The 26,638-nt window shown below is 51.6% G+C and overlaps 11 protein-coding genes across 11 annotated transcripts; 7 read left to right on the top strand and 4 right to left on the bottom strand.

Moving 5' to 3' along the window:
- Window positions 1-49: 49 nt before the first annotated feature.
- Window positions 50-2,795, top strand: N7473_001129 (putative GARP complex subunit Vps53; the record flags this gene model as incomplete). Its single annotated transcript, XM_057147069.1, has 4 exons — window positions 50-122; window positions 190-203; window positions 262-1,986; window positions 2,052-2,795. 4 exons carry the CDS (start codon window positions 50-52, stop codon window positions 2,793-2,795), a joined length of 2,556 nt encoding a protein of 851 aa, XP_057014955.1.
- An 846-nt stretch (window positions 2,796-3,641) lies between these two features.
- Window positions 3,642-4,657, bottom strand: N7473_001130 (60S ribosomal protein uL10; the record flags this gene model as incomplete). The annotated part of the gene is made up of 2 exons (XM_057147070.1): window positions 3,642-4,339; window positions 4,414-4,657. 2 exons carry the CDS (start codon window positions 4,655-4,657, stop codon window positions 3,642-3,644), a joined length of 942 nt encoding a protein of 313 aa, XP_057014956.1.
- Window positions 4,658-5,038: 381 nt separating this feature from the next.
- On the top strand, window positions 5,039-6,637 carry trm82 (putative tRNA methyltransferase; the record flags this gene model as incomplete). The annotated part of the gene is made up of 3 exons (XM_057147071.1): window positions 5,039-5,451; window positions 5,504-6,196; window positions 6,250-6,637. The coding sequence occupies 3 exons, from the start codon at window positions 5,039-5,041 to the stop codon at window positions 6,635-6,637; spliced, it is 1,494 nt and encodes a 497-aa protein (XP_057014957.1).
- A 929-nt stretch (window positions 6,638-7,566) lies between these two features.
- N7473_001132 (uncharacterized protein) lies at window positions 7,567-8,858 on the top strand (the record flags this gene model as incomplete). Its single annotated transcript, XM_057147072.1, has 2 exons — window positions 7,567-8,673; window positions 8,781-8,858. 2 exons carry the CDS (start codon window positions 7,567-7,569, stop codon window positions 8,856-8,858), a joined length of 1,185 nt encoding a protein of 394 aa, XP_057014958.1.
- Window positions 8,859-9,675: 817 nt separating this feature from the next.
- Window positions 9,676-9,981, top strand: N7473_001133 (uncharacterized protein; the record flags this gene model as incomplete). The annotated part of the gene is made up of 1 exon (XM_057147073.1): window positions 9,676-9,981. The coding sequence occupies one exon, from the start codon at window positions 9,676-9,678 to the stop codon at window positions 9,979-9,981; it is 306 nt and encodes a 101-aa protein (XP_057014959.1).
- A 1,148-nt stretch (window positions 9,982-11,129) lies between these two features.
- N7473_001134 (uroporphyrinogen decarboxylase HEM12) lies at window positions 11,130-12,425 on the top strand (the record flags this gene model as incomplete). Its single annotated transcript, XM_057147074.1, has 4 exons — window positions 11,130-11,184; window positions 11,235-11,276; window positions 11,377-12,300; window positions 12,355-12,425. The coding sequence occupies 4 exons, from the start codon at window positions 11,130-11,132 to the stop codon at window positions 12,423-12,425; spliced, it is 1,092 nt and encodes a 363-aa protein (XP_057014960.1).
- A 194-nt stretch (window positions 12,426-12,619) lies between these two features.
- Window positions 12,620-13,244, bottom strand: N7473_001135 (cytosine deaminase; the record flags this gene model as incomplete). The annotated part of the gene is made up of 3 exons (XM_057147075.1): window positions 12,620-12,641; window positions 12,738-13,003; window positions 13,086-13,244. The coding sequence occupies 3 exons, from the start codon at window positions 13,242-13,244 to the stop codon at window positions 12,620-12,622; spliced, it is 447 nt and encodes a 148-aa protein (XP_057014961.1).
- Window positions 13,245-14,332: 1,088 nt separating this feature from the next.
- On the top strand, window positions 14,333-16,831 carry N7473_001136 (type I HSP40 co-chaperone YDJ1). Its single transcript, XM_057147076.1, has 4 exons — window positions 14,333-14,641; window positions 14,715-14,784; window positions 14,883-15,701; window positions 15,798-16,831. Exons 1-4 carry the CDS (start codon window positions 14,606-14,608, stop codon window positions 16,112-16,114), a joined length of 1,242 nt encoding a protein of 413 aa, XP_057014962.1. The 5' UTR covers window positions 14,333-14,605; the 3' UTR covers window positions 16,115-16,831.
- Window positions 16,832-19,211: 2,380 nt separating this feature from the next.
- On the top strand, window positions 19,212-20,529 carry N7473_001137 (uncharacterized protein; the record flags this gene model as incomplete). Its single annotated transcript, XM_057147077.1, has 3 exons — window positions 19,212-19,582; window positions 19,646-19,903; window positions 19,962-20,529. 3 exons carry the CDS (start codon window positions 19,212-19,214, stop codon window positions 20,527-20,529), a joined length of 1,197 nt encoding a protein of 398 aa, XP_057014963.1.
- A 399-nt stretch (window positions 20,530-20,928) lies between these two features.
- On the bottom strand, window positions 20,929-21,960 carry N7473_001138 (zinc-binding alcohol dehydrogenase family protein; the record flags this gene model as incomplete). Its single annotated transcript, XM_057147078.1, has 1 exon — window positions 20,929-21,960. The coding sequence occupies one exon, from the start codon at window positions 21,958-21,960 to the stop codon at window positions 20,929-20,931; it is 1,032 nt and encodes a 343-aa protein (XP_057014964.1).
- Window positions 21,961-22,330: 370 nt separating this feature from the next.
- Window positions 22,331-26,414, bottom strand: tif32 (putative eukaryotic translation initiation factor 3 subunit EifCa). The gene is made up of 3 exons (XM_057147079.1): window positions 26,105-26,414; window positions 23,412-26,011; window positions 22,331-23,349 (listed from the first exon to the last, which is right to left on the bottom strand). The coding sequence occupies exons 1-3, from the start codon at window positions 26,144-26,146 to the stop codon at window positions 22,737-22,739; spliced, it is 3,255 nt and encodes a 1,084-aa protein (XP_057014965.1). The 5' UTR covers window positions 26,147-26,414; the 3' UTR covers window positions 22,331-22,736.
- Between the last annotated feature and the right edge of the window lie 224 nt (window positions 26,415-26,638).

Below are 26,638 nucleotides of genomic sequence, written 5' to 3' on the forward strand. Positions count from 1 at the left end.
TCGTCTCCCGGGCATGAGCAGGATGAGTTTATCTTGAAGTGCTCATGGGATGACTGCGATTACCGTCTCGACCACCGGCATGCCGCCAAACGAGGAGACCACCCCGGACGCCTTGGATGCAGGTACAGACAGATCAACACCCACTGCTTTATGCATGAAAATGACTGACTTGGCTTGGTGTGATTATAGTGGACTATGATCCAGTCGAGCATTTGAATGCTATCTTCTCCCATCCGTCCACCCCTTTCCTCCGTCTCCCAGGTCACCGGCACCCTCCACGACTACGAAGATGAATTGGACAATAACATCAGCGCCCTGGTCGAAGAACAAGTCACATCCAATGCGGGCAGCGTGGAACGCATCCAGACAGCCAAGGCTGATCTGTCAGAGCTGTTCAAGAAGATCGACGACGTACGAGAGCGCGCGATGAAGACCGAACAGGCCATCACAGACATGACGGCCGACATCAAGCAATTAGACAACGCGAAAAAGAACCTCACGCTGTCCATGACGGCGCTGAAACGGCTTCAGATGCTTACCACAGCCTATGACCAGCTTCAAGCGCTGAGCCGGACCCGACAATACCGAGACTGCGCGCAGCTCCTCCAGGCGGTGATCCAGTTAATGGCCCACTTCAAGTCATACCGATCGATCGACCAAATCGCGATCCTCAGCAGGAATGTGGCGGACATACAAAGAGATCTTCTAGAACAAGTCTGCGAGGACTTTGAGATTGCCTTTGCCAAGAGCGAGGTCGCTCAGAAGCGCGCGGTTCTTTCGGAGGCATGTCATGTTGTGGATGCGCTGGGCGAGCACGCTCGATCCCGACTTGTGACTTGGTATTGCAACACGCAGCTTCGCGAGTACCGTCAGGTCTTCCGCAACAATGAAGAAGCAGGATCGTTGGACAATATTTCCCGCAGATATTCCTGGTTCCGGCGCATACTGAAGATCTACGATGAGGAGATCGCAGCCATCTTCCCGGCTGCTTGGAGGGTGAATGAAATCCTGGCCAATGTCTTTTGTGAGGGCACTCGGGATGATTTCAAGGGCATTTTGTCCCGGTCAGTGCGCAGTGGACAGACAATTGACGTCAATCTACTGCTTTCTTGCCTACAAGAAACCCTTGAGTTTGAACATTCGCTCGAAAGCCGGTTCGCGCCTTCGCGCCCATCCACGGACACGTTCACCTCTTCGAATGAAAACCCGGTGTTCGGCCAGTCTATCTCTGAGGCTTTCGAGCCTTATCTGAGTGTCTGGGTGGATGCACAGGACAAGCAGCTCGCCGCGCTGTTGCCCAAGTACCGCCAACAGCCTTTGCGACCCCCTGACGAGGAATTCAACTCTCACATAGTGATCTCTTCCTCGACCGAGCTCTTCGCATTCTACCGTCACTCTCTACAACAATGCGCCAAGCTTTCAACGGGTGGAAGTCTGGCCGAATTGGCCAAGGTGTTTGCAAAATACTTGGACCAGTACGCACAGCAGGTGCTCCTCAACTATATCAGTGAACGGCCTAGCGGGCACACCCCTTCAAAGGTGCCAACCATTGAGGATTTGGTATCCGTTCTCAATACCGCTGATTACTGCTACACCACGTGTACTCAGTTGGAAGAGAAGATCAAGGGTCGATTGGATGAGTCCCTCAAGCAATCAGTGGATCTCCAGAGTCAGGCAGATTCTTTCATGGGCATTGCGTCCGCGGCCGTGCGAGGACTTGTGCGGCAAGTTGAGGTCGAATCGGAACCAAGCTGGCGTGAAATGCGCAACACACCCTGGAGCAAAATTGAGGCTGTCAGTGACCAAAGCTCGTATGTGAGCGAGCTACTATCGCGCACTAAAGCGAAGGCATCGGAGATCTTGCAACTGCTGCATAAGCAACAGTATGCCCGTGCCTTCTCTGATCACCTGGTCGAACTGATGTCAAGTTTGTTCATCAGCAATGTCTTCCAGTGCAGGCCTGTTTCCGAGACAGGCGCCGAACAAGTATGTCTCCCTATCAGTTATGTTTACCTGGTCTACGAGCTTGTGAAACTGACTATTCTATTTAGATGCTTCTTGACTCATATACACTCAAGAGTGGCCTCTCATCCCTTCTCCCTGCCCCTGCTCCAGCTGGCTTCGTGAAGCGTGTCAACAGCAGCTTCTTCAAGATCGAAACTCTCCTCAAAACACTACAAGTCCGGCCATCACCGCCAGAGGCCTTAGTGCAGGCATACCTCATCCACATCGCGGACCGAAACAACAATAACTTCCGCAAGATCCTCGACCTCAAGGGCATACGCAGCCGGCAAGAGCAAAACCATCTCGTTGAGCTCTTCCAGCTACATCGTGCATCTGACCGCTACGCATCCAATCTCCAACCAAGCAATCCGATTCTCACAGCTCTCCAAGCACCCGCCGCTACCACAACCGGATCAGTCTCCCAAGGACTAGGTCTTAGTGCCGCTGGATCGATGCCTTCGCGTTTCGATGCCTCCATGCTCGGCTCTGCCATCATGTCCGCCGCCAAGGACGGTGTCGACCGTTTCGGAAACCCCAGTCTCAGCACCCTTGGTGCTTCGGGTGTTCCTGGCATCACGGGCACGCCCCCGTCTGGTTTTGCTGGTACATCCGGCACGCCTTCTCCTGCGCCAATGACCTCTGCTCAACAATCTGGCCATGCGCATACTCCATCGGAATCGACTGCTGCCGCTAATTTGAACGAGAACCTGAAGAATATTGGAAAGTTCTTCCGTCGTGATCTGGGTGGCTTTGGGGGTCGGTTTGGACGAGGCGCCGATGATGCTGCGTGAGCTTGATGATCAAGGGGTTTGTGTACTAAGATACCTTCTTGTTTCTTCATCTCACTGAAGATGGGGGTTGTTAATTATATTTTGTGATTAAGCCACTGATACCACGAATAGAATATGTGGATTTTAGTTGCTCCCGGATTTTGGTCAAGTTGTGTTTAAACTCACACTACGTTCAATGGGTTACCAGCATAGCTAAAGGAAAGGATTGTCTAGTTCATAGACGAATAGTTTCATGGACATAAGACATTTCATTTGATATCATAAAACATAACCCGACCCAGCACATGTAAACCTTGCCCAGTGCCACCATTCCGAACGTCAAAGCGCTCTACGAACAGCTACGTGGTGAATACCAGAAGCGCTACGAGAGTACCGTGACTCATGAGAAGAAAAACCTGTCAAGCTGAGCGTAAGTTAGCAATTGCTTCTCAAAATCATGTCAAAGTATATGATGCAAAGCAAGAGCAAAACAAGGCAAGGCGTCAGCAAAAAATTAGAGTGTTGTTGTTGCGTTTTTAATCGTCAGCGCGGTCTCACGGGAGACGCATGCTCGGGGTTAAAAATGTTTCATCATCCGCCGGATTGAGTGCGAGGTATAACCGAGTGGGTTGGAAAAGAAAAAGAAAAGGCAAGCAAGCAGAGAACAGGTTGTAGAACTCACCATTTAGGTCAAGACAGGTAATCTGGAGCGTGTTTCTACGTTCCAGAAATCATGTCAAAAGTGAGAAACAAGCAAGTTTCGTTGCCAAGTCATAGTCGTTTTTGTCATTCCCCAGCCCCTTTCAGAGCTGAGTCAAATAAAAGTATCTAGTACATGGCCGACATAACACATCAATTAAGATGCGCTTAGTCGAAGAGACCGAAGCCCATGTCGTCGTCGGACTCCTCCTCCTCCTCAGCGGGGGCGGCGGCAGCGGCGGGAGCATCACCACCGGAGGTGGCAGCAGCAGCGGCGGGGGCAGCGGCGGCGTAGGCATCGGGGTTAGCGATGCGGTCCTTGAGGGCCTCAATCTCGGGCCAGCTGATCTCAGTCTCAACAGCAACGGCAAGAACCTTCTTGTAGGTGTTGATGAGGGAGTGGATGGCAGCGGGCAGGGTGGGGATGTTGGTAGCCAGAGACAGAGCAGTGATGGTGGCAATAGCCTGGCTGAAGGCCTTGAGGAGCTGCTCATCGTCGATCTCGAGGACATCGGCGCTGAAGCACTGACCCTGGTCGTAGACCTGGGCAATGGTCATACCGTAGGTGAAGGGAGAGATGTTCAGCAGGTTGAGCAGAGCAGCCTCGGAAGCACCGACCTTGTTACCGGCCTCAATGAGCTTGAGGTCAGACACAATTTCGATGGTACCACGAGCAATCTTGGTGGGGACACCGAGAGCCTGGAAGAACGAGGTCTTACCGGGCTCCATACCGGTGTTACCGGCGGGGACCCAGACATCATCGGGAGCGATGGCACCGGCACGGGCGGGAGCAGCGACACGGTTAGCCAAGATCTTGGCCTTGACGTCCTTCATGTCAGAGTTGGTGAAGATGAAACCAACGTTGCCTGTAGAACACGCATGAGTTAGTTAGTCAATGGATTTCTGGGGAGCAAATAATTCATGGCGGTGCGGAACTCACCCTTAACGTGAGGCATCAGAGAGGCGAACTCAGGGTTCTCGACAACGAACCCCTTGAGGGCACGGCGGACCATGGTGTTCTTTCCCATCAGGACAACACCCTGGCCACGGAGAGCGATACGGATCTCGTGCATCTGCTGGGAGCTGACATTGTCGACACCGACAATGAAGACGGTGCGGTACTCATCGAGCAGGGCCTTCAGCTTATCGAAGTAAGCGGCCTTGGTTGCGGACTTGCCCCCCATTTCTTCTTATTTGACCTGAAGAGAGGTTGTTTAAGGACAAGGGTATTGAATTTGTGTGGTTGGAGAAAGGAAGGAGGAGTTGCGGTTGCGGGTTTTGTGGACTTTTTTTGGTGCGGCTTCGGCTAGTGTGGGTCACGTGACATATGGTCAAGCAGCTGTCGCTTGGAGAAGTTGAGGAAGGATGGAGGATTGCGGAGAGAATTCGAAGATCTTTTGATTGACTCAAATTCCCAATCGATATCTTTGATTGCGTTGTGTACCTTGGAAATTCCTTTTCGCCAATTATTTCACCAATTGTCTCCAGATCATCTCCCTCAAAATCTCAACACGGCCGTCTGCGCCGATCAAATTTTGCCGAGTCGAATCAAACCGGCATTCACGATGGCCAGCTTTCAGCACCCCATTCAAAGCTTGGAACTTGTCAAGCGGCAGTCACAGGGTCTTTCTAATGTGTTGGTGGCATCCGCGGGGCCACATATCTACTCCTACGCAGCCGAGAGCGGCCAGCGCCTGGATGTATGGCCCCAGCATGTAGAGACCAGCCGCGCAGCTGCTTCTGGACCAACGTCCACCTCGGAGGACCAGGCTCCACCTGAGAAGAGGATCAAGCTCTCATCACCAGAGACCGAGTCCGAAGGAAAGCCTAGCGCAAACAATGCTCTTACCTGGACCAATATCCCCATGGTCTTGGCAACATCTGATGGCAGGCATGTAGTAGTCTTGACCGCCGAGGACAAATGCATTCGAGTGTTCAGCTTGAGTGAGGATGGAAAGTTCAAGGAGCTTAGCTCTCGGTAAGTGTCCCTGAACTATACAGTTTGTAGCAGTTGCTGAATCTAAATGAAGGAATATGGCTAAGAAGCCATGCGCATTGGATCTGACTCCCGATGACCAGACTATCCTATGTGCAGACAAATTTGGCGATGTCTACTCTCTGCCCTTGATCCCTGGGGAGTACGTGAAGCCGAAGACCCAAGCTAAAAAGCCTAAGCCGGTTGCGACCACGCTCACTGTACACTCGAAGCGTAACCTTCGTTCATTGGAGCAACAGCACCTCCATGCCGAGCGGGCTGAGAAGGCCGAGAAGGTTCAAGAGGAGAGCGAAGAGAAGGGTGTGCTCAACTTTGAGCACCAGCTTATCCTTGGCCACGTCTCTATGCTGACTGATGTCATCGCCGTGTCACTACCTGGGGCTCCGGGAAGCCGCCCTCGCAATTATATCCTGACTGCGGATCGGGATGAGCATATTCGTGTTTCTCGCGGTATTCCTCAGGCCCATGTTATTGAGCAACAATGCTTCGGCCACACTTCACTTATTAGCAAGCTCTGCATTCCTTCGTGGGCACCGAATGTTCTGATTTCCGGCGGTGGTGATGGCCATCTGCTTGTGTGGAACTGGAGCGAAGGCCAAGTACACCAAAGTGTCCCGTTGGGTGATTCGTTCCAGGATGCCATTATCAGTGGAATTTGGGACGTCTCTTTTGACCAGTCTGCTGGCACCCCTGGATCTATCAACATAGTCTTAATTGGTCTGGAGGGGTATGTATCAAATTGTGAACAAATGAAAAAACCCTTGCTAATTGTTGAAATAGCTCCCCTCAGCTCCTCTGCTATACCCTTGAGAGTGACAACACACTCAAGTCCCAAGGCGTTATTCAGCTATCCGGAAACGTGCTAGACCTAACTACCCTCGATTCAAATGGCTCTATTGTCGTCTCAGTAGATGCCGTTCGAGCGCCTGGCTCTACCGATACGTGGAAGGAGAGCCCGGCATCTGCCCAGATTCTCACTGAATGTCTCCAGATCAGTATTACCGACGGAGGCCTGAAGTGGGCCGTGTGTGAAGACTCAAGAACGGCTTGCATCAATGCAGGTGTTACTTCGGGTCTTTCTGCTACGCTGGATGCCAAGCAAAAGAAAGCAATTGACGACACCCTGTACAATTTGGGCAATCTTCGGAAGAGAACTTTTGATGACTGAAATTGGGAATTTCTGTATGCACATACGTATTATTTGTCGACGAGTCACAATGTCATCCGCCTCGTCCAGCCAATGTATCTTTCTCGAGAGATAGGATACTCAAATATGTTAATGACGATTCCTTTTCTTGGTAATAATGATAATGAGTACTCCCGGAGTACCATAACCAATTCCAGTGCTACTACGATCAACTTTTCATTCTTCGCTGTCTTTACTGCAATATAGCACAAGGCCCAGTTGGTTTGCATGGGCTGAGCTCTCGTAGCAACTACCCGCGTCCGCCGTATAGCAAGAGTACTGCGAGGCCGTTCAACTATATGTGCCTGAAATTTATCGTGGAGCTAAAACGATGAATTTCTCGGTGTCAAGGTAGATGGCCTTGCTTACCGTCCAATCCTGCTTCAGAGAATATTCATTTCTAAAGCCGTATTGGCTGATGACTCAACGTAAAAGAGGGACTTAAATGACATATCCTAAGCACATGCACTTTCAATCGGAAATAGCAGCTCAATGTAATCAAGCGTCGTGACCGAAATAAATTCCCGAAGAAATGGCCCTCATGGTGAGATATAAAACCTACTGAGACACATGATATATTGCCTTTCCCCTCGCTCGTGTCTCGACAAATGATATTAGTACCGATTTCTTCAACTGGCAGAATCTGATCCCGACAGAGCTGAAGTTTGCTATGACAACCACAGAGCACGTTATCAAAACAGACAAACATGATCATATCTACTATATGAGTGAACCCTGTGAGATCATGGGACAAAGCAAACATTTTTCCATCTTTCACCCAAATCTCTATGATCTTGGTTTCTAATCTTGATTCCACCAGCTACCGTGAGCTGCACAGAACACTCATACAACTGCCTCGTTGACACTCTCCATTACACCTAGCCAGGATGGCTCGACGAAAGCTTGACACGATGAGAGGCCCCCATGGCTCCGACAGTCAGGAGAGTGGTCCAGACGACGAGGAAGCCTCTCCGCGTAATAAGCTTTACGTAAAGGACCCCCGTGAGAGTATCTTTGAGAAGACCAAGCCTGACAATAACGGTGACTGTGAGACACCTCAGGCTCCACATACCTGCAGCCCTGCGAACCAACTGCTTGACGATTTTGAGCAAGACGATTTCCTTCCGCTCACATTAGACCGCGTATTCGAGACTCCCAACAACTTGCCACTTGACGACAGTGAAGATGATATGGAGGAATGCTGGGAAACAGAGATTTTGGAGTTGATTGTGCGCTTCCAGTCCTCAAAATTGACTGTTGACGAGGTCGGAGGCCGCTGCCAGGAAACGTCTCGTGGTGACACCTTGGCTTCGGCCGAACCTGCACATTCGTCTCAAGATGCAGCTGCAAGCCATAGTGAGCGTCAGACAGATCATGGTCCCAGAAACTCTGAGCTACGTACACGACCTGCTTCGTTGAAATATTCACCGGCTTCGTTGGATCCTGACAGGACACAAAGAATCCGAAATTTCCGAAACAGGATATTTCGGGTCATTGAGTTCTTACAGCAAGAAGCCCAGAGAACCACCCTTGAGCAATTACTTCACGAAAACACGTGGATCAATCTGGCATTTTGGCTACCCTTGCGCCGCTCAAAACCCCATGCGATCTTCCAAATCTTCGCGGCGGCTATTCCGGAGTCCACCATGGCCATACTGGGTCATGACCAGATCACAAACACTCATCTGCTGTCTCTCCCTCGAGTCGACGCCGAGTGCAGTGGAAAAGTTGGAGTGTACATTGACTGCGCTGCTCAATGTGATAGTTCTCGGCCAGCAGGTGCAGCAGCCAACGTTCCTCTCATGACAGCACTCTACACAGGCTCAAGCACTGACGACCTGAAAGCCCGTGTGGACCACCAGGAGGCGGATTTGGCAAATCATGATTCTCAGAACGGGCGTTACTATCACCGAGAAATAGTGCAACGACATGATCTGAAGCCATGCTTTCGACGCATTGCGTTATTTCCCGAGGATATTTCCGAAGCTGGAATAGCTTGCGCCAATGCGGGCTGGCTTGTTCGTCTGCTTGAGACGGTGATGATGCTAATACTTGACTCGTATTTGCCCTGCACTGAAATGACACATCGAATTCGATGGGGTGTCACCTCTGAAATGTATTACAGCGCTCTGGACCAATGTGGGATTCCGCGGAGCCTATTCATGCCCCTCAACAAGGCACTTCCAACCAAGCAAGCCGTTAATGATGCTACAGGGACACGGAAATGCAGAAATTGCAAGACCACTCAGTCTCTCGGCTGGTACTATGACATTGGCAATTTCGAAGTAGCGACTATTTACTTGTGTCGTACTTGCTACAGATACAGATGGAGGACGGGTGTGGATAGGCCCTCATTCCTGCTCGGAAAGAGAAACCCTCCACAGCATGGACCCTGTTCTAATTGCAATATCACCACCACAACTCGATGGAGATGGCATTTGAATCTGGCTGATAGCGTTCTCTGCTGCCCGTGCTATATGTGGCTTTGGAAGTTCAAAAAGGATCGTCCCATGCATGTTTGGGTTAGGATGCAACAAGAGAAGTGTTGCATTAGCTGTTGGAAATCCGAATCCGATGCACAGAACAAGAAATGGTCACCAGTACGAGACGCCTTTGGTAACCCAACTGGTGATTACCGGTGTCCTTCTTGTAACAAAGAGCGAGTCAGGCAGGTAGGCCGTCTTATCCGACTGTGGGGGTGGTATCGATGCCATGTGTGTCACTGTACCGAATCCTCTGGATGGCCAACACCACGAACTTGTCAGGATTGCCATGATAAGGGAAAAGCAGACGCTGGTCTAAAGCTGAGTCGGGATCGATCAGACTGTCATAATTGTGGTGTAGCTTTCACAGGGAAACCCAGAAAATGCTGGAATCCCACACTTAAACAGTGGTACTGCAACGCTTGCAACAGATGCATCGCAACACATCACTGTCATCGAATCACCGCTGGGCACCTGCGAGATCTGAAAGTCCCTTGCGAAGCTTGTGGCCGTTTGCGGGCAAATCGTTGGGCGATCATGGATCATGATCCGATCGCTAGCATGGAATTGGGCAGAATCCTATGCGGTTCATGCTTTTCTCAATACAAGCATGTCGACTGGGGGGACAAAACGAGCCCCGTTAAGATCAAAGACAAGACGACCACCCAGCCTCAAGATGGCAAGACCTTCAATGAGTGGATCAGCGAGAGGGGGAAGCTGAAGACAAACCAGGTAATGGTCGACTACCTGAATCGTGTCCATGGACTGGTGTTCACGGTCGAAGATCCGTTGGAAGTCCGACTAGGCATGCTAGCTCTTCGACTGGAAGACGCGATCCATTGAAAGCATGTACATGATACTCGAAGTGACAACCTTTTTTTCCGTCTCGTAAAGGTTGTTTGAGCTTGATACAAGCTACACGGGTTTCATAACCGTTTTTCAGTGCTTCTCTCTTCTTTGGGCAACTTGGTCTTTCTGGAATATATCTTGCACATGGAGGTGCTCGTTATGCTCGATTCTATAACCACCCTTTGAAGCTCGGAATTTGCACTACAGATAGTTGAAGAGATTCCGACATCACTTGAATAGGTCCTCTGATTTCCCAAACGTATCGAAATGCGACGTCTACCGAGAGGTTGTTTGGATCATCCTAAATCGTCGCTATCGGTAACATAAGTGGACATCTCTCGTTGCAGATCTTTCCACCCCAGTAATCCATATCACTACAGTCGAAGATTATAATGAGGAACTGAATTTCGATTCAGAAGGAGTACAGCTTGATGTAGATAGGGAAAAAAAATAGGTGAATACCTTCCAGGAAACCAGATTATGTGGTGTTTATGACCCTTTCATTAGAATAACTTTGTAGGTTATAGTTTTTAAAATACCCCAGATTTTCAACAAATAGTCACTTTGGCCGAGTGGTGAAGGCGCGCCCCTGCTATTGCAGCGACTGGATTCTGACGCAGAGTCCAGGGAACTAGCTCAGGGCGTTCATTCGTGAGCGTAGGTTCGAATCCTGCAGGTGACGTTTCTTTTTTGGTTTTCGGTTTCCTTTTTTTCTTCACCCTCTACTGCTCGCTCCGTTTTTGACCCCAATCAAATAATTCAGCCTCCCTCCATTCTTAAAATTGCTAGGCTGCTCTATAACTTCTAAACCGCGCTGGTCCCTGGCTAACAAATAAGGTTTATACTAACGCTCTGCGCTTTCGCTTCGACAGTGAACGATACAGGCCGCCCTAACTAGATCAACAAATTGGTGGACTCGGTTTGAAGAGGGATTTTAGAAAATATATTTCTATCGAAATTTAAAAAGGCCAGTGTAAAGTTGCCTGTATTAATTGTTTTTTAAGTAATTGATAATTTTGATTAGATATGTCGTTGGTTCTGTCACTGTCCACAGCTTGGAAGGTCACATTCCTCGGTTGGCCCGCTCTTCCCCGAGAATTCCACCACCTCCCCTCCCTCTCCAAATATACCAATCGCCCACCATGCAAGAGCAATTCGAGCCACTGAAGAATGATCTGCTGCTGAGGGCTGCACGAGGTACTTCTCTCGTCGATGTCTAATTCATACATGACCGCTGACAGTCGCAGGCGAGAAGGTGGAGCGTCCGCCCATCTGGGTTATGCGACAAGGTGAGTCTGACCCCGCGTTCTCAAGCCACTACAATTTTTCCAATCAACTCCTCTGAGCCATTCCAATCTGACCGTTTTATTCTTCCTATTTCGTCTCTAGCTGGCCGCTACCTCCCTGAGTACCATGAGGCAAAGGGCGGCCGTGACTTCTTCGAATGCTGCCGCTCGCCGGAAATCGCCTCGACCTTGACCATCCAGCCGGTTGACCGCTATGAGGGCCTGATCGATGCTGCCATTATCTTCTCCGATATCCTGGTCATCCCCCAGGCCATGGGTATGGTGGTGGAAATGCTGGACAAGAAGGGCCCGCACTTCCCCGAGCCTCTCCAGTCTCCGACGGACGGACAGTACGAGAAGGTGATGGCCAAGAAGGTGGACGTGAAGTCGGAGCTTGATTACGTCTATAAGGCGATTTCGCTCACCCGCTTCAAGTTGAAGGGTCGCGTGCCGCTTATCGGTTTCTGTGGTGCGCCGTGGACATTGCTGTGCTACATGGTCGAGGGCGGTGGTAGCAAGATGTTTGTCCAGTCTAAGACTTGGGTCTACAAGTACCCGAAGGAGTCGCAAGCACTGCTGCAGAAGATTGCCGAGATCTGTGTCGAGTACCTGGCACTCCAGGTTGCGGCTGGTGCACAGCTGGTGCAGGTGTTTGACTCGTGGGCTGGCGAGCTGTCACCCGCTTCCTTTGCTTCTTTCTCCCTGCCTTACCTACGTCACATCTCGGCCAACCTGCCCAAGCGTCTGAAGGAGATGGGTCTGGAGCCTGTTCCCATGACTGTTTTCGCCAAGGGTGCGTGGTACGCCCTGGACGACTTGTGTGAGTCTGGGTACAATGTCGTCGGTCTGGACTGGCTGCACGATCCTGCCGAGGCTTTCCGTGTCGCCAACGGCCGGGCGGTCATTCAGGGTAATGCTGATCCCGGTATGCTCTATGGAGGTCGTCCCGCCATCACTGCTACCGTGGAGAAGATGGTTGAGGGATTCCAGAAAGGAAAGCAGGGCTGGATTTGCAACCTCGGACACGGTATGTTTGACAGGACTCTTCGAGACGGACGCTGTGATACTAATCTCCTAACAGGTGTCACCCCCTTCGTCGACCCGGAGCACCTCAAGTTCTTCTTTGAGGAAGTCCACCGTCTGACAAAATAGATCGTTTACCTTCTCGTTTAATGAAATCGGGGCTTCTCAACCCCTCCTCCTAGGCGGAGAAGCCTAAAAAAGTTTCACGACATACTAGAACAGCCGTTTACCAATCCTTGAAATATAAGTTATGAATTGAGGCAATCCGTTAGGGATCCCCCCAGAGCGCATTGTTTGGACTTTTTAAACAATATCTATGGTCTTCAAACGGCAATATCCTCGTTCCTATACGACGCGCACTGCTGTTAGCAAAGTTTCTATAAGATCTACAACCCCCGCGGCCCAACGACTGAACCGTAAACGACAAACGGCATGACCTACCACAGCTCTGGCTTTTCCTTCATAAACTTGGCCATCAAGTCCTTGCACTCTTGGTTGTCCACTACAACAACTTCCTTGCCGCGGTTGAGCAGAAGCTCCTCCCCGCCCATAAAGCTCTGGTTCTCGCCAATGACCACCCGCTTGACCTTGTAAAGAATGCACGCACCAGTGCACATGTCGCAAGGGGATAGGGTCGTGTACATGGTAGCGCCCTCGTAAGCCGAGGCGGGGAGGCGGCCGGAGTTCTCGAGGGCAGACATCTCGGCCTAAGTGTGCTGTTAGCTCGGCGTGTTCTCCGATCTTCCTAGTCCCTCGGCGTCAAGAATGGATTAGAAATAGTATACTAACATGCAGGACGGGGCTACCCTTTTGCACGCGCATGTTGTGGCCACGACCCAGGATCTTGCCGTCCTTGGAGACCAAGCAAGCTCCGATGGGGACGCCGCCCTCGGCAGCACCTTGCCTCGCTTCCTCCACAGCTGCGATGAAACCGGGGTCCTGCTCCATAGTGATTGTGATTTAATTGATGCAATTGAGTGGTGTGGTGGGTGATATATGGAAGTGAGAGTGCGGCGGGTGTGAGCGGGGAAAGGATGACTCTACGGGCTTATCTACAGTCAGACAGTTTTCCAGCTAAATTTCGGAGAGGACCGATGACGATTTGACGCGAGAGTCGACGAGTGGAGCAGCTCCGAAGAACCTTTCCCCTCGACTTATCGATAAGTGCTGTGGCGGAAGGTGTGGCTGGGTTAGATCCCTTCAGCCTCATCGGGCAGCACCTAAGCACAGTAATGTACATAATAGTATAGACTATTATACTCGATCAGCAATACCAATATCTACATGGATTGGTAATATTGTAAATAAGAGAGACATTTGAAATAACCATAGGCTTCTTTGTGTCATCAGTCCAAATGCTTTCTCATCAGACTATTCTGTAGGTCATGTCCTTCACTTTTGTGTACAGTAATTTGGTTACGGTACCAGTCATACAGACAATGGGGTTTTGCCTCCTCAACAGAGGAACCTTGGAACTATATCAGATCCTGCACCAGTCGCCACTACCATTGGATGTCAGTGATCACCACCGATTTCCGAATTTCCGTCGTCTCAATATCTCACTGAGTACCTGTAAGTATTTGCCTCTTTCTGAGCGATCCTTTATTCAATGTATTCACAGTAGATGAGATGGGATGAGATGATATGAATATTACAGTACATGGTGAAATTGGAATACCAGTGGCCCATGGAAGAGCGGCGAATTCCAGCGAAAGTCATCGAAGTCCGCGGAATCCCGTCGAACCGGCGCTCGGGCCAAATCAACTTCCACAGCCCAGTGTGAAAGAAGCCACCAGAAAGCAGGCAGCCGAGGACGACATTGTGAATGAAAAGTAGAAAAGACTTGTGTTCCTAGTTTACAGTTAGAATAGTAATTAAAAAAATCACTCTTGGTTGTGGCTGGTTAGTATCGTGCATTTCCTTAAGAGATCGGCTACTGTGTCGGTTGTCTCTTGTTCACTTCACATTCTGCCGAATCGGCCCTGGTAATCTATCTATTCTGGTCGGATTACACGCCCCGTACAGTACCTGGAAAAAAAGTTACTCAGCCATCGGGTGGTGGGCTCCCTATTATTCTCCAGTCTCGATTCTTATCCAAAAAAGAGATTCGTCTTCCTTCTATCTCCATCTCCCCTCCTCCCCCTCCTTTCATTCCTGGTTTCTTTGATCTTCCGGGTGTCGCCTTCTTCTCCTGTTGCTCTTAGGTGCCAGCGATTCCTTTTTCACCTCCTCGACTACCCTGTCTCTCATCGTGATTCCTTTCCTCATCTCTTCCCCTCCTCCACATTCTTTCGCCCGAGTCCGACATCATGGTCAAAGACACCAAGTACTACGAGTGCCTGGGAGTATGTTCAAACACTAGTTACCTTTCCTCATATGTGCATGGAGACTGACCGATCACTTTTTCTCACATTATAGGTTGATCCCTCGGCTACTGAAGCCCAGCTGAAGAGCGCCTACAAGAAGGGTGCCCTGAAGTTCCACCCTGGTACGTGAATGCCCTGGGAATATGAATCCCTCCCATCTACAACCCTTCATCGCCTGGAACCCTCCTGGCTGACACGAAATGCCTTCGCTTTCATACAGACAAGAACAAGAACAACCCCGATGCCGCGGAGAAGTTCAAGGAGTTGTCGCACGCCTACGAGATTCTTTCCGACCCCCAGAAGCGTCAAATCTATGACCAATATGGTGAGGAGGGTCTGGAAGGCGGCGGTGCCGGCGGTGGTATGAACGCTGAGGATCTGTTCTCCCAGTTCTTCGGCGGTGGCGGTGCGTTCGGCGGGATGTTCGGCGGTGGCATGCGCGACACCGGCCCCAAGAAGGCTCGCACCATCCACCATGTGCACAAGGTCAACCTGGAGGATATTTACCGCGGCAAGGTCTCCAAGCTCGCCCTCCAGAAGTCTGTCATCTGTTCTGGCTGTGAGGGCCGCGGTGGCAAGGACGGCGCCGTCAAGGAGTGCACAGGCTGCAATGGTAGCGGTATGAAGACCATGATGCGCCAGATGGGTCCTATGATCCAGCGCTTCCAGACTGTTTGCCCCGACTGCAATGGCGAGGGTGAGATCATCCGCGAGAAGGACCGCTGCAAGAAGTGTAACGGCAAGAAGACCATTGTGGAGCGCAAGGTGCTGCATGTCCACGTCGACAAGGGTGTGCGCGACGGCCACAAGATTGAGTTCCGCGGCGAGGGTGACCAGATGCCCGGTGTCATGCCCGGTGATGTTGTCTTCGAGATTGAGCAGAAGCCCCACGCCCGCTTCCAGCGCAAGAACGACGATCTGTTCTACCAAGCCGAGATCGACCTTCTGACCGCTCTTGCTGGCGGCACCATTCACATTGAGCACCTCGACGAGCGGTGGTTGACCGTCAACATCGCCCCTGGCGAGGTTATCGTTCCTGGTATGTTTGGTCTTTTTTTCCCCTTTGATCCTAGGACTCGTCCAAAATCACCGGGTGCCTCTTTTTTAACTCCCGCTAACCGCCATCCGCTATCAGATGCCATCAAGGTCATCCCCGGTCAGGGTATGCCCTCCTTCCGCCACCACGACTTCGGCAACCTCTACATCAAGTTCGACGTCAAGTTCCCCGAGAAGGACCAGCTGCAGAACCTCGAGCTCCTTGAGCAGGTTCTGCCCCCTCGCCCCCAGAAAAACCAGCCCCCGGCCGACGCGATGGTCGAGGACTTCGAGCTCGAGGACATTGATGGCAACGAGAACTCGCAGGCCCGCGCCCACGGTGCCGCTGGCGCCATGGACGAGGACGATGACGACGTTCCCCCCGGCGCCGAGCGCGTGCAGTGCGCCTCGCAGTAAACGCGCGATGGTCCAACACGATCAGGCCGTGTGAATGATTCGGGGAAGCTGAAAATCAAAAGCTCAATTCTTTGGGCCGACTTGACGAAACTTCGCTTATGATACCATGTGAAGGGGCACTGGCCGTCCCTCTCCATCCTAGATCGATGAGATAGAGATGTGTCCGGAGCCGTGATTTCTTTTTTTCTTTTTCTTTCGTATCCCCTCATGATGTGGATGGGACAATATAACCCACCACGCCAATCCACCCTTTCTGCTTTGCAATGGCGTTCGCTGTGAAGAGACTGGAAGATCCGATGGTTTTTTTTCCTTCGCACCGTTGTGTATCTCCTATTTTCGATCTCGTAATCTCCTTATTCCTCGCACCAGGCCACAACATGACCTTCGTCTCGTCTGCTCTGTTTCTCTTTCCTTTGTCCATCTTCGATATCCTTCGGATGTCAGCAGAAGGTGCGGAGCAGGCGCACTCATACGGGTGGAGGGCATGGTTTGGCCCGTGGCAGTGATGGTGACTCAACACGAACCTGGATGGGAGCACGATTGCAGGCCAAAAAGCTTGCGTCGAAACATGCGAAAGTGGCCATGCTGGATGTTTCTTTCGTCTTTCTTGTGCTTTTTCTCCTTCTCTTTTTCTTTCCTAGCATGCACTGATGACGACTCGGAATAGACATTGCGTTGATTTGGCTTAATGCATTATTCACGGCATGATTTTTGCTTCCAATTCTGATTAAGTAGTTTTGTCCTTGTAGTCGAAGTCGTAGCCTGATGTAAATGTCTGTGGTATGTACCACATCCCATACAATCGGCGTGCGAGTCATCTTGGGAATAGTCTCGGTTTCTGTCGGATGCTATTTCATTAGCCTGATTAGCCTAATCTTGCTAGGATTGGTTCAAGTCGATTGTAGACTGCCGGCAGGATAAGGTACGAGCCATATGGTGGAGGTATATGATCTCCTCGTGATATCGAAATGTCGAAAACGGTTCCATTCGACATGACCTGATAATGAATGGATCTTCAGATTGAACGACCGGCGAGAAGGACACAATTCTCACAGGGCAGAAAGAGTCTTTTAAATGTTCACACCATCCTAATCTGCCCTCGAGGTCCTCCCTGCTTCGATTGCGAGAACTCCCCGGGGTCCTCAGCAAATACAGGGACCACCAGCAGTGTGCCGCTCACTTCGGTCTCCATCTAGACCTAGTAATTTATCCAGTGATGCCTATCAATTCGGTATGCGCGAGTTGACAGGACATAGGGAAAGTGAACTTGTTCCAAATGATATATCGTTATGTGAGGTGGTGATTGATTATCGGGTGATATCCGATAGATAGGCATGGAATAATGAGTTTGTCACTCACAAGTTCAAATTATATACTTAAATATGCTAGAGAATATCTAGGAAGGTTTATAGGTAGTAAGAGCGTGTCTTGGTAATTTAGCGGGGGGTTCCGTCTATGTTTCCTATTATTGACGTGAGCCATGGAGACATATCGCAGTCCAAGTAGCAACTCCATCATTTCGACATCATCCGTTAAGCATTACCACGAGTGTTGGAGAGGTTCACGTTCAAGGTTCTCATGAGAGATATATATCTAAAATTAGTATGGTGTGAATTCAAATATGGTTCGAGTTCCATATACAGCAATAACAAATGGGGTGGTTCAGGTAGCACCGCGGTTGGGTACTCGTACATAAACGAGGCTACTACGAGGCCTTGATACTCACGGCACCTTAGGGAATCAGCAAACTCGGACATGGCTAATTAGAATGGCGTGGAAAAAAAGTTGTGTCCAAAGATAATAACCAAAAAAACAAACGTCACCTGCAGGATTCGAACCTACGCTCACGAATGAACGCCCTGAGCTAGTTCCCTGGACTCTGCGACAGAATCCAGTCGCTGCAATAGCAGGGGCGCGCCTTCACCACTCGGCCAAAGTGACTATTTGTTGAAAATCTGGGGTATTTTAAAAACTATAACCTACAAAGTTATTCTACATGAACGGGTCATAAACACCGCATAACCCATACTTTCGAGCATAGCGACACTGGCAATAGCTTCGAGGTTTCCTCAAATAACAGGCTTGTGTATTTCAAACTCCTGTCTTTACCCACTGCGGCTAATTCTTACTTGATGACAGTGTTGTTGGTGCCCCAAGCCAACAGTGACACAGACGTACCAGGACAGTGGTCAGTTGGTACGATCGGCATTTTGATTCCTCGCAATAGTCCACCATACACCATATCTGAGCTCAATGATCACGGCCGGTGACGGCCATCTGGTTGTATATGAGGATGGTTAATGACTTCAACGGGATATCCAAAAAGGCCTCCATCCAAAAACCAAAAGGTAAAAAAACCGACAAGGACGTGATTCGAACACGCGCGGCCGAAGCCATCCGCTTAGCAGGCGAACCCCTTCACCACTCGGGCACCTTGCCATTATATAAAATATCTGAGGAATCCTGGATTAAGTACTCTGTACCCCACCTGAATATGATTTCGGAGAACCAATTATGGACCAATAGATAATTTGTTTGGTCGTCTCGCCCAACTACCTATTGTCGGAAAATTAAACATGATCTGATGGACATACTTCCTTCGCAGTAGGAGGCTATTCGGCATTCTATCTAGGCACAAGAGCATAGCTTCAGTCAGCCAGGCGCGTGGTTGAGCGTAGTCATAAAAGCAGCATAACTGTGCTTATTAATTATGCGATTCATCCCGCGGTGTCCTCTATTGTCTACCGGGGAATACGATGATCGATTATCGTCCGAAGCGACTCACTAACGATGCGCAACCAGCTTGTGTTGATATATTTATGAGTTCGGTCCTTGGATTATTGTCTCTCCTTCAAACGGGGTTTAATCTCTCCTTTTCTCCCCTTTCCCGGGTTATGCTGCGATAGCCGGCTCGAGATACCATTATTACACTGTCCCACACTTCCTGCTTGCGGAAGACCATCAACACTGCGTGTCCATGGTCTCTTTCTTTCGTTTCATGCTCTCTTGACTTCAAATCTCGTACCTCACAGACCTCGATCTCTATACACTCTCTATCATACACAACAGACTCAGCGCACCCTTCCTGTCCGCCACAATGCCGCCCCTCCCACCATCTCCCCTGAAACTCTCTCACCGCCGCCCCTCGGACCTGGACGACTCGCAAATCTCTCCTGGAACAGGAGGAGTCAATGGCTTTGGTCTTCATAGCCCTCTCTCGCCTCGAACCCCTCGCTTGTCCGCCCCGCCATCACCCGTCACCTCCCGCCCGGGCACAACTGCCATGAACGGGTCGCACCGAGAGTCCGTGGATTTCTCTGCCGAAACGAACGGCGGTGGTTTAGGGAACCTGGCTGATGAACTGGCCGACGCGTGGGAACAGGAGGAAGAAGGCTATGATTATGCATCGGGGCAAGAAATGGGAGCTGCGGGGTCACAGCAGATGGACCACAGCGATGAAGAGGATGGGTACATACAATCCGCTCGCGATATGCGCGCTCCGTCTCCAACAGTGGACTCACCAGATCGCAGGAATCGGCTTCGTGCCACTCAGCTTCGGCAGCACCGGCGACAAGAATCTCACTACGATGGATCGGATTATGGGAATGACTCGGATCTCGACGAGGCAGATATCTCCCCCTCCTTGGAGATGCAAATGGCCGATATCGAGAGCCTGGCGCGCCGAGGCATTGAGAATAATGGGAGTGAGAGTGACCATGTCATTCAACGAACGGTTGAAGCACTCCGAGATCTTGGTGGACAAAGTGGCATTGAGAATAGCGCCATGCGGTGAGTACACAAAGCAGGGTGCCCTCGTGCTCAGTTAAGAACTAATGGTCCTTTATAGACTGATCACCGCCCATTCTTCCATCACATCCCACCTCACTCACCAAACACGCACCCTCCAATCTCTAATCCACCCACTACTCTTCTCACCCTTTCCTCTCCTTTCAGAAGACGCCATTGACTCCCTCATGCCCCTCATCGATGAAGGCCTCCTGCCAAACCTCCCATATCCATTCCCCGAGCAGCCCCGCAGAAGCTCTCGGCCCTCAACACCCTCGCAGCAAAATACCCAGAACCCCCTTGTCTCTTTGCAAGCTCTCGTCACACAAACTGCGGACATCACCGCTTCCCTCCGTAGTCTAGGCGACACCCTCTATGAGTCCCGCCAACTAACATCCACGGCATCTCGACGTCTCCGATCTGCGCGTGAACTCGTTGCAGATCTCCGGCGCGAGGAAGAAAGCCGCGAGGAGGGCTCGCGATGGATTGAGCGTGGTGATTGGGACCGTCGGCTCAAGGGTCGCGAGGCAGGCCAGGAGTGCAGAGACGTCGTCAGCGGCTTTGAGACTGTCTGCGGCGAATGGCGCGAGAAATTATTCGGGCCTGGTGCCGAAGTGGCAGCCGCTTAACATCCTTTCCATGCCAAATTATTCTAATTGCTTTTAAGGTTGAACTTTGGGAGGAGATCATTACCTCCCGATGTGCACCTTGACCCTCATGCTCTTTGCTTGGGTCATTTTTCTTGTCTGATATCCCTTATTCATGATTATCTTTCTTTGTGTTTACACTGGCCCTGTGATACATCCCCATCCCACCCAGGTGGTGTTTTTTGTTCATACCACATTCCCCTTACCTTGAAGCTTAGATCGCTATATCCCTACAACATATACTATTAGAGGTGGCACTAAGGCTATGAAATATCATGTATTTTGCTTTGAAACCCTTGGTCTCTTCATTTCGTCCCCCAATGACTATCTTTCAAGCTCAACTAGCACGCCAGTGTGTAAAAGGCAGGAAAACCAACTACCCTACTTTGCTAGAACAACGACCTTCCTCGCCGAAACACCCTTCCTCAGAATATCATATCCCAATTGAATCCCCTCCAACCCCCTCGTTCCAACAACAAGCGGCTCAGGAGCAACAATATACTTACCCTCCTTCAATGCCTTTGGCAAGAACTCCTTCCACATAACCAGGATATCATCATGACTATCCCCAAGCAACATCTTCGCCCTCACCCCCTCAGGAACAACACCCTCCTGCAATGGGGAAGTCGTAATAACAAAAATATCCCCCTTCACCCGCTGTGCAATCTCAAAACAAGGCCCGAGAGAATCAGTGTGCCCAGCAGCCTGAAAGATTCCCACACAAGGAACGCCGCTATTATCCAGTTCAGAAACGATACCCGCCACGACAGTCTCACTAGTATAATCAAAGACCATACTCGCACCCAGCTTCCCCACAAATTCAAAATTCTTCTTCGACGCCGTGGTAAGAACTTCCAATCCCGCCGCACGGGCTAATTGAATCGCATTCCCACCAACAGAAGACGCACCACCCCATACAAGCACTCGTTTCCCCATGCTCCCAGGCACGACATCAACTTCCGGCCCCGGCAAAGCAAGAGTCTTACTATTAAACAACGCATGAGCTGCGGTCGTAAACCCCAACGGGAAAACACTCGCTTCAGCGAAACTCATGCCCCCCGGTATACCACATGTAAACGCCATATCCACGACGACATACTCCTGGAACCCGCCCATATCTGATCCCCGTGTTGCGCCCTGCGCGAAAGCAAGCACACGATCATGGATCTGGAAATGGGCACTGGCTTCGCTGCCGAGGGCTTCGATTGTTCCGGCGATGTCTTCGCCGAGGATTACGGGGTATTTGACGAAGGGGAGGGATATGTCCTGGAGGATGTGGTCGGCGGGGTTTATGGCCCATGCTTGGGTTTTGATGAGGATTTGGGTTGGGGTTAGGTTGGTTTGGTAGGGGGTTTGTCGGATGGAGAGGGGGATGCCGACGGCGTCTTGCCATGCTGCGCGATTTGAAGGCATTTTGGGGGTTGAGAGGTGAGGTGGATGAATCGGTTTATAAAAATTGAAGTAAAGATGTGTTTTGGGTTGATATGATGGTATGGACACGAGAATATAGGATCTTATATAGCTTTATATTAGAGGTAAAAAACGCTTATTTTGTGCTGGCAACTCGGATTACTTTCTTCCCGAACAGGACGAAGAATCAACGATACATAGAAGACCGTGCAATAAAAGGATCAATTTATGAAAGCTAGAAAAACCGCCTGGTGATCATCTTATTCGACGTTCTGAACACAGAAGTTAGGGCTAAATCCGTTAAATCCGCATACCTACCAACATAGGACCGTTAAACTCCGATCAGAGGACCAAGCTACAATGGAAGAAAGAATTGTCCTAAAAAAGGCATTGATTCGTCTAATATTGATCTCATTCACTGAAATCCCAATTCCAATTCGGGACCAACGACGCACCGAAACAGGGCATGATATTGGCATCACGGATGACAAAATATAGACCTATCCGGAGGAAAACAAGAAGATGGGGAAATTAAAGAACATGAAACACGCAAGAAGACACACACACATCAAATAGGAACGATGGGCCAGAATTGGCGACCGTGTGTAAAGAGAGCGGCAAGGAGTCCTGGCCGATGATACAGGGTCATTGCAAGATGGGTCATGAAAAAGAAACATGCGCCGGATAGAAAAAAAAGGCTGTCCGAGTCACTTTTTTAGTTCGCTCCCTATAAGTGAAGGTGAAAAGAAGAAAACATAGAGATCCACCCGTGCATCAGCTTAAGACTGCTGCTGCTTCCAGCGGGGCACCCACTTGCCGCCAGTGCTGGGCTTGGACTCCTCGGGCTTATCAGCTGGGGGAGCCTCGGGGGTGGCAGAGGTTGGATCGCGCAGGTGGCGGGGAACGAAACGGTCAGTACGCTCAGCACGCTCGGGGCGTTCGAAGCGCTCAGTACGCTCGGGACGCTCAAATCGGTCTGAACGCTCAGCACGCTCGGGGCGTTCGAAGCGCTCAGTACGCTCTGGGCGCTCGAAACGGTCGGAACGCTCAGCGGGGCCGTCCTCACGAGCTGGCGGGGCGGAGCCAGAGGCAGCGCCACGGAGGTGAGGGGGCACGTATCCGCCCTTGCGGAGAGGAGCAGGCTCCTCGCGCGCAGCAGCAGGCTCGGGGGCAGCACCACCGCTGGCTTCCTTGGCGGCCAAACGTTCTCTCCAGCCACCACCACCACCACCGGCGGCAGCAACCGCTGGGCGAGAGGCGAGACTGAGACGGGGCGCGGTACGCTCCGCAGTAGGTTCGGGGACGAAACCACCACCCGTCTTGCGGGCACTGCGTCGGGCCTCGGCCTCTTCCTCGCGCTGCTTCTGCTTTTGAGCAATCTCGTCGAGTTTGCTATATCATCAATGTTAGTCTGAAGTGTATATAAGACGAAATAGGAGTGGGGATAAACTCACGCTCGCTCTTCCTCGCGCTTGGACTTCTCCTCGGCCAAAGCACGACGACGCTCCTCCTCGCGAGCCACACGCTCCTCTTCCTCGCGGGCGGCACGCTCTTCCTCCTCCTTGAGACGGCGCTCCTCCTCCTCGCGCTCTTGCTTCTCGCGCCGGCGGCGCTCCTGCACCTCCTTGACACGCTGCTTCTTCTTGGCCTCGAACTCCCGCTCGGCAGCCTTGCGGCGCTTCTCGAACTCCTCGTGGCGCTTCTCGGACAGCTCCTTGCGGAAGCTGGAGAACTGGGGCACGAGACGACCCAGACGGTGCTTGAGGGCAACAGCCTCGGCGTGCTTCTGCTTGGCCTCCTTGAGAGTCTCGGCCTTCTGGGCCTCGTAGAGCTCCAAGTCGTGCTTCTTCTGAGCCTCGTAATCGGCGGGGACGTGCTTAGCCTCCTCGCGACGGAGGGCACGCTCCAAGTGGTCAATGCGCTTGGCAGTGGTGCGCACGCGGTCGTTCAGCTCGTTCTTCTCCTTCTCAAGGTGGGCCAGCTTAATGGCACGCAGGCGGTTGGCATCCAGCTCCTCAGGGTCGAACTCGCTGATATCAAGACCCTTGACACCGGTCTTGAGCTCCTCAAGCTGCTTCTTGAGCTCCTCAGCACGGATGCGGTCCTGCTCGTCCTTAACACGCTTGAGCTCACGTTCGCGCTGTTCATCAGCAAGACGCTGCTTCTCAGCCTCTTGGAGCTGCTGAGTGCGGATACGCTTGCGAGTCTCCTCCTCCCGCTGCTTGCGGTTGAGGGCATCAGTAGCAGCCTCCTTCTTTTTGTCGATGATGACACGACGAGCCAGAGTCTCCTCGTGCTCCTGAGCGGCACCAGCCAGAGCACGGGCCTGGGCGGTCTGCTTGGCCTGCTGGCGGACCTCGTTGTAGGAGGGATCCACGTACATGCAAGTAACGTGGAGAGTCTTGGCCAGGCGGGCGAGCTGGAAGCGAGCAATCTCGGCAGGAGTGTGCTGGAGACGCTGGACGCCAATCTCGCTTTCGGCAGAGCCGGCAGCGCTGCCGGCGTGCATGGCCTTAGAGGAAGAGAAGACATCCGAGTCGAAGGTCAGGACACCAGAGATGTGGTCCACACGGATGGCCAGATCGCCCTTCTTGCAGCCGTTCATGATGAACTTCTCGATCATGGCGGGAGTGATCTGGAAGGGATCGGGGAACTGGGCAAGCTCGTAGACGAACTTGAGCTCGACGGACTCGTAGACCTGCGACAGCTGCTGGAACAGGCGGGTAAGGATGACCTGCTGCAGAGGGACAACGTACTTCTCCATCTCGGGATCGGCACCGATCTTGGTCAAGATTGGAGTGATCTTCTTGCAAATGGAGAGCGGGTGGAAGTCGACTTCGAGGATGTTGTACAGATCACGGATCTCGGGGCGAACACGCTTGAGCAGACCCTTGTTGAGGGCATCGCGGAACAGGACCTGGCGGGAAGGAGGCTGGGCCATGCCCAACAGGTTGGTGAGGCGGGTGTTCTTGTTCTTGCGGGCCTCATCAACGTCGACCAGAGCACCGCGGGAACGAGTGGTGCTGATAACGGGGATGGACAGAGCGGAGAGAAGGACGAAAGAAGCGGCCTTGGTCATGTCGGCCTCGGTGACAGAGGGGTTCTCCTTCTTGGTGCTCGAGCCGGTAGCCAGGGCAATGGTGGAGAGACGGAGCAGGTTGTAGTAGCGGTTCCAGGCAGCAGCGTGGAAGAGATAGTTCTCGCTAACAAGGAAGATACGGGCCAGCTTCTCGTAGTAGTTGGCCATCATGACGTTCTTGGCAGGGCGCTTACTCAGGTTCAGCAGGGTGTGGATGTCCTCAATGCTGCGGAAAGCCTCCTGCCACAGCTCCAGCTCAACGGCAACGTTCAACTGCTGGAAACGGGTGTCCAAGTGGCGCTGCAGGGTATCCGCGTCGCTCAGATTAATGGCATGCATCTGGGTAGAATACTTGGCGGCATTCTGAACGTGGTTGCGGAGCAGCTCGCAAAGACGGCGGAACTCGGTCTTGCGGGTGTACTTCAGACAGAACTGGAAGGCCTGCAGGGCGGTGGCCTGGTACATAATCTCGAGACGGGCATTGTTCTTCAGGATCTCGAGGACGGTACGGTAGGTCTCCCACAGGAACTTGAGCCAGGGAGTGACGACGGCGCGGTCAGTACGGTCACGGGACTGCTCACCGGAAACAGTGGCCAGCAGGATGGTCTCGGGGGTCTCGATAGCCTCCAGGTCCTCGACGTTGGTGGAGGAGGAAGGGCCGGACTCGAGGGAAGACTGGATCTCGTCGGCCTTGGCCTGGGCCTCGGTGACCTTTTGTTCGGCAAGCTCGATAAACTTCTTGAGGACGACTTCGATGGTGCCGACGTTGGTGTTCTGGGCGATGTTCTTGTACTGGTACAGGCCATCCTTGGCAGACTTTCCCTTGCGCAAATCGACACACAGCTCAACGAAGAGCAGCATCACCGGCTCGAGCGAAGCGATCGGGCTGCTGCGGGTGCGCTTGGAGGTGACATGTTCGTGAAGGACGGTCAAGGCGGCGGGAGCCTGACCGACAGCGATAAGTTCCTGGGCCCTCTATAGAAATGATCGTGAATGTTAGTAACCCGAATCCTCCTAGATGCAATTTTCTTTGATATTTTGGGCGGTTGTTGATGATCTTGAACGCACCTTGAGGACATTCTCAGGCTTGATGTGAGGTGGTGGAGGCATGTTGGGCAACGCAGCCCTTCGGGGCGATAGATTTTTTTGGAGGTTCGAAAAAGTCGAATATTGGAGGGCAACGAGTTGCAGGCGCCACACACACGGGCAGTGGTCTTAGACCGACGTTGAAAATGCTGCCACGCGAAGTCCCTTAACCTTGAGGGGGAGAAGTGCCTGTTGTGCGCGAGCCAGCGAAAATTGCCCGGCGTTCCCACTTCGGGCTAAGCGATGGGGCAGTCACGTGTAATCTGGCTGCCTGAGGTTTGGAAAAGAGAACAAAGCTGACTACAATACAGTGTGTATCTAGATTACAGCAATACCATACATACACTAGTGGATCTAATACAATGAACACTGCTCTAGAATCTAGATAAGTTAGTAACTTATGTATGTCGGGCCTGATGTCAGCTGGTTGGATTTGTAAATAGTAATCCTTGAAATATGACTACTCAGCTCAAGTCGTCCGATTTGCATCTGGACGATGATTCTTTCAGACGGGTC

This window comes from Penicillium subrubescens, assembly GCF_028828155.1.
Source record: "Penicillium subrubescens strain IBT 31985 chromosome Unknown utg000001l_segment0_segment0, whole genome shotgun sequence".
Taxonomy (NCBI): Eukaryota; Fungi; Ascomycota; class Eurotiomycetes; order Eurotiales; family Aspergillaceae; genus Penicillium; species Penicillium subrubescens.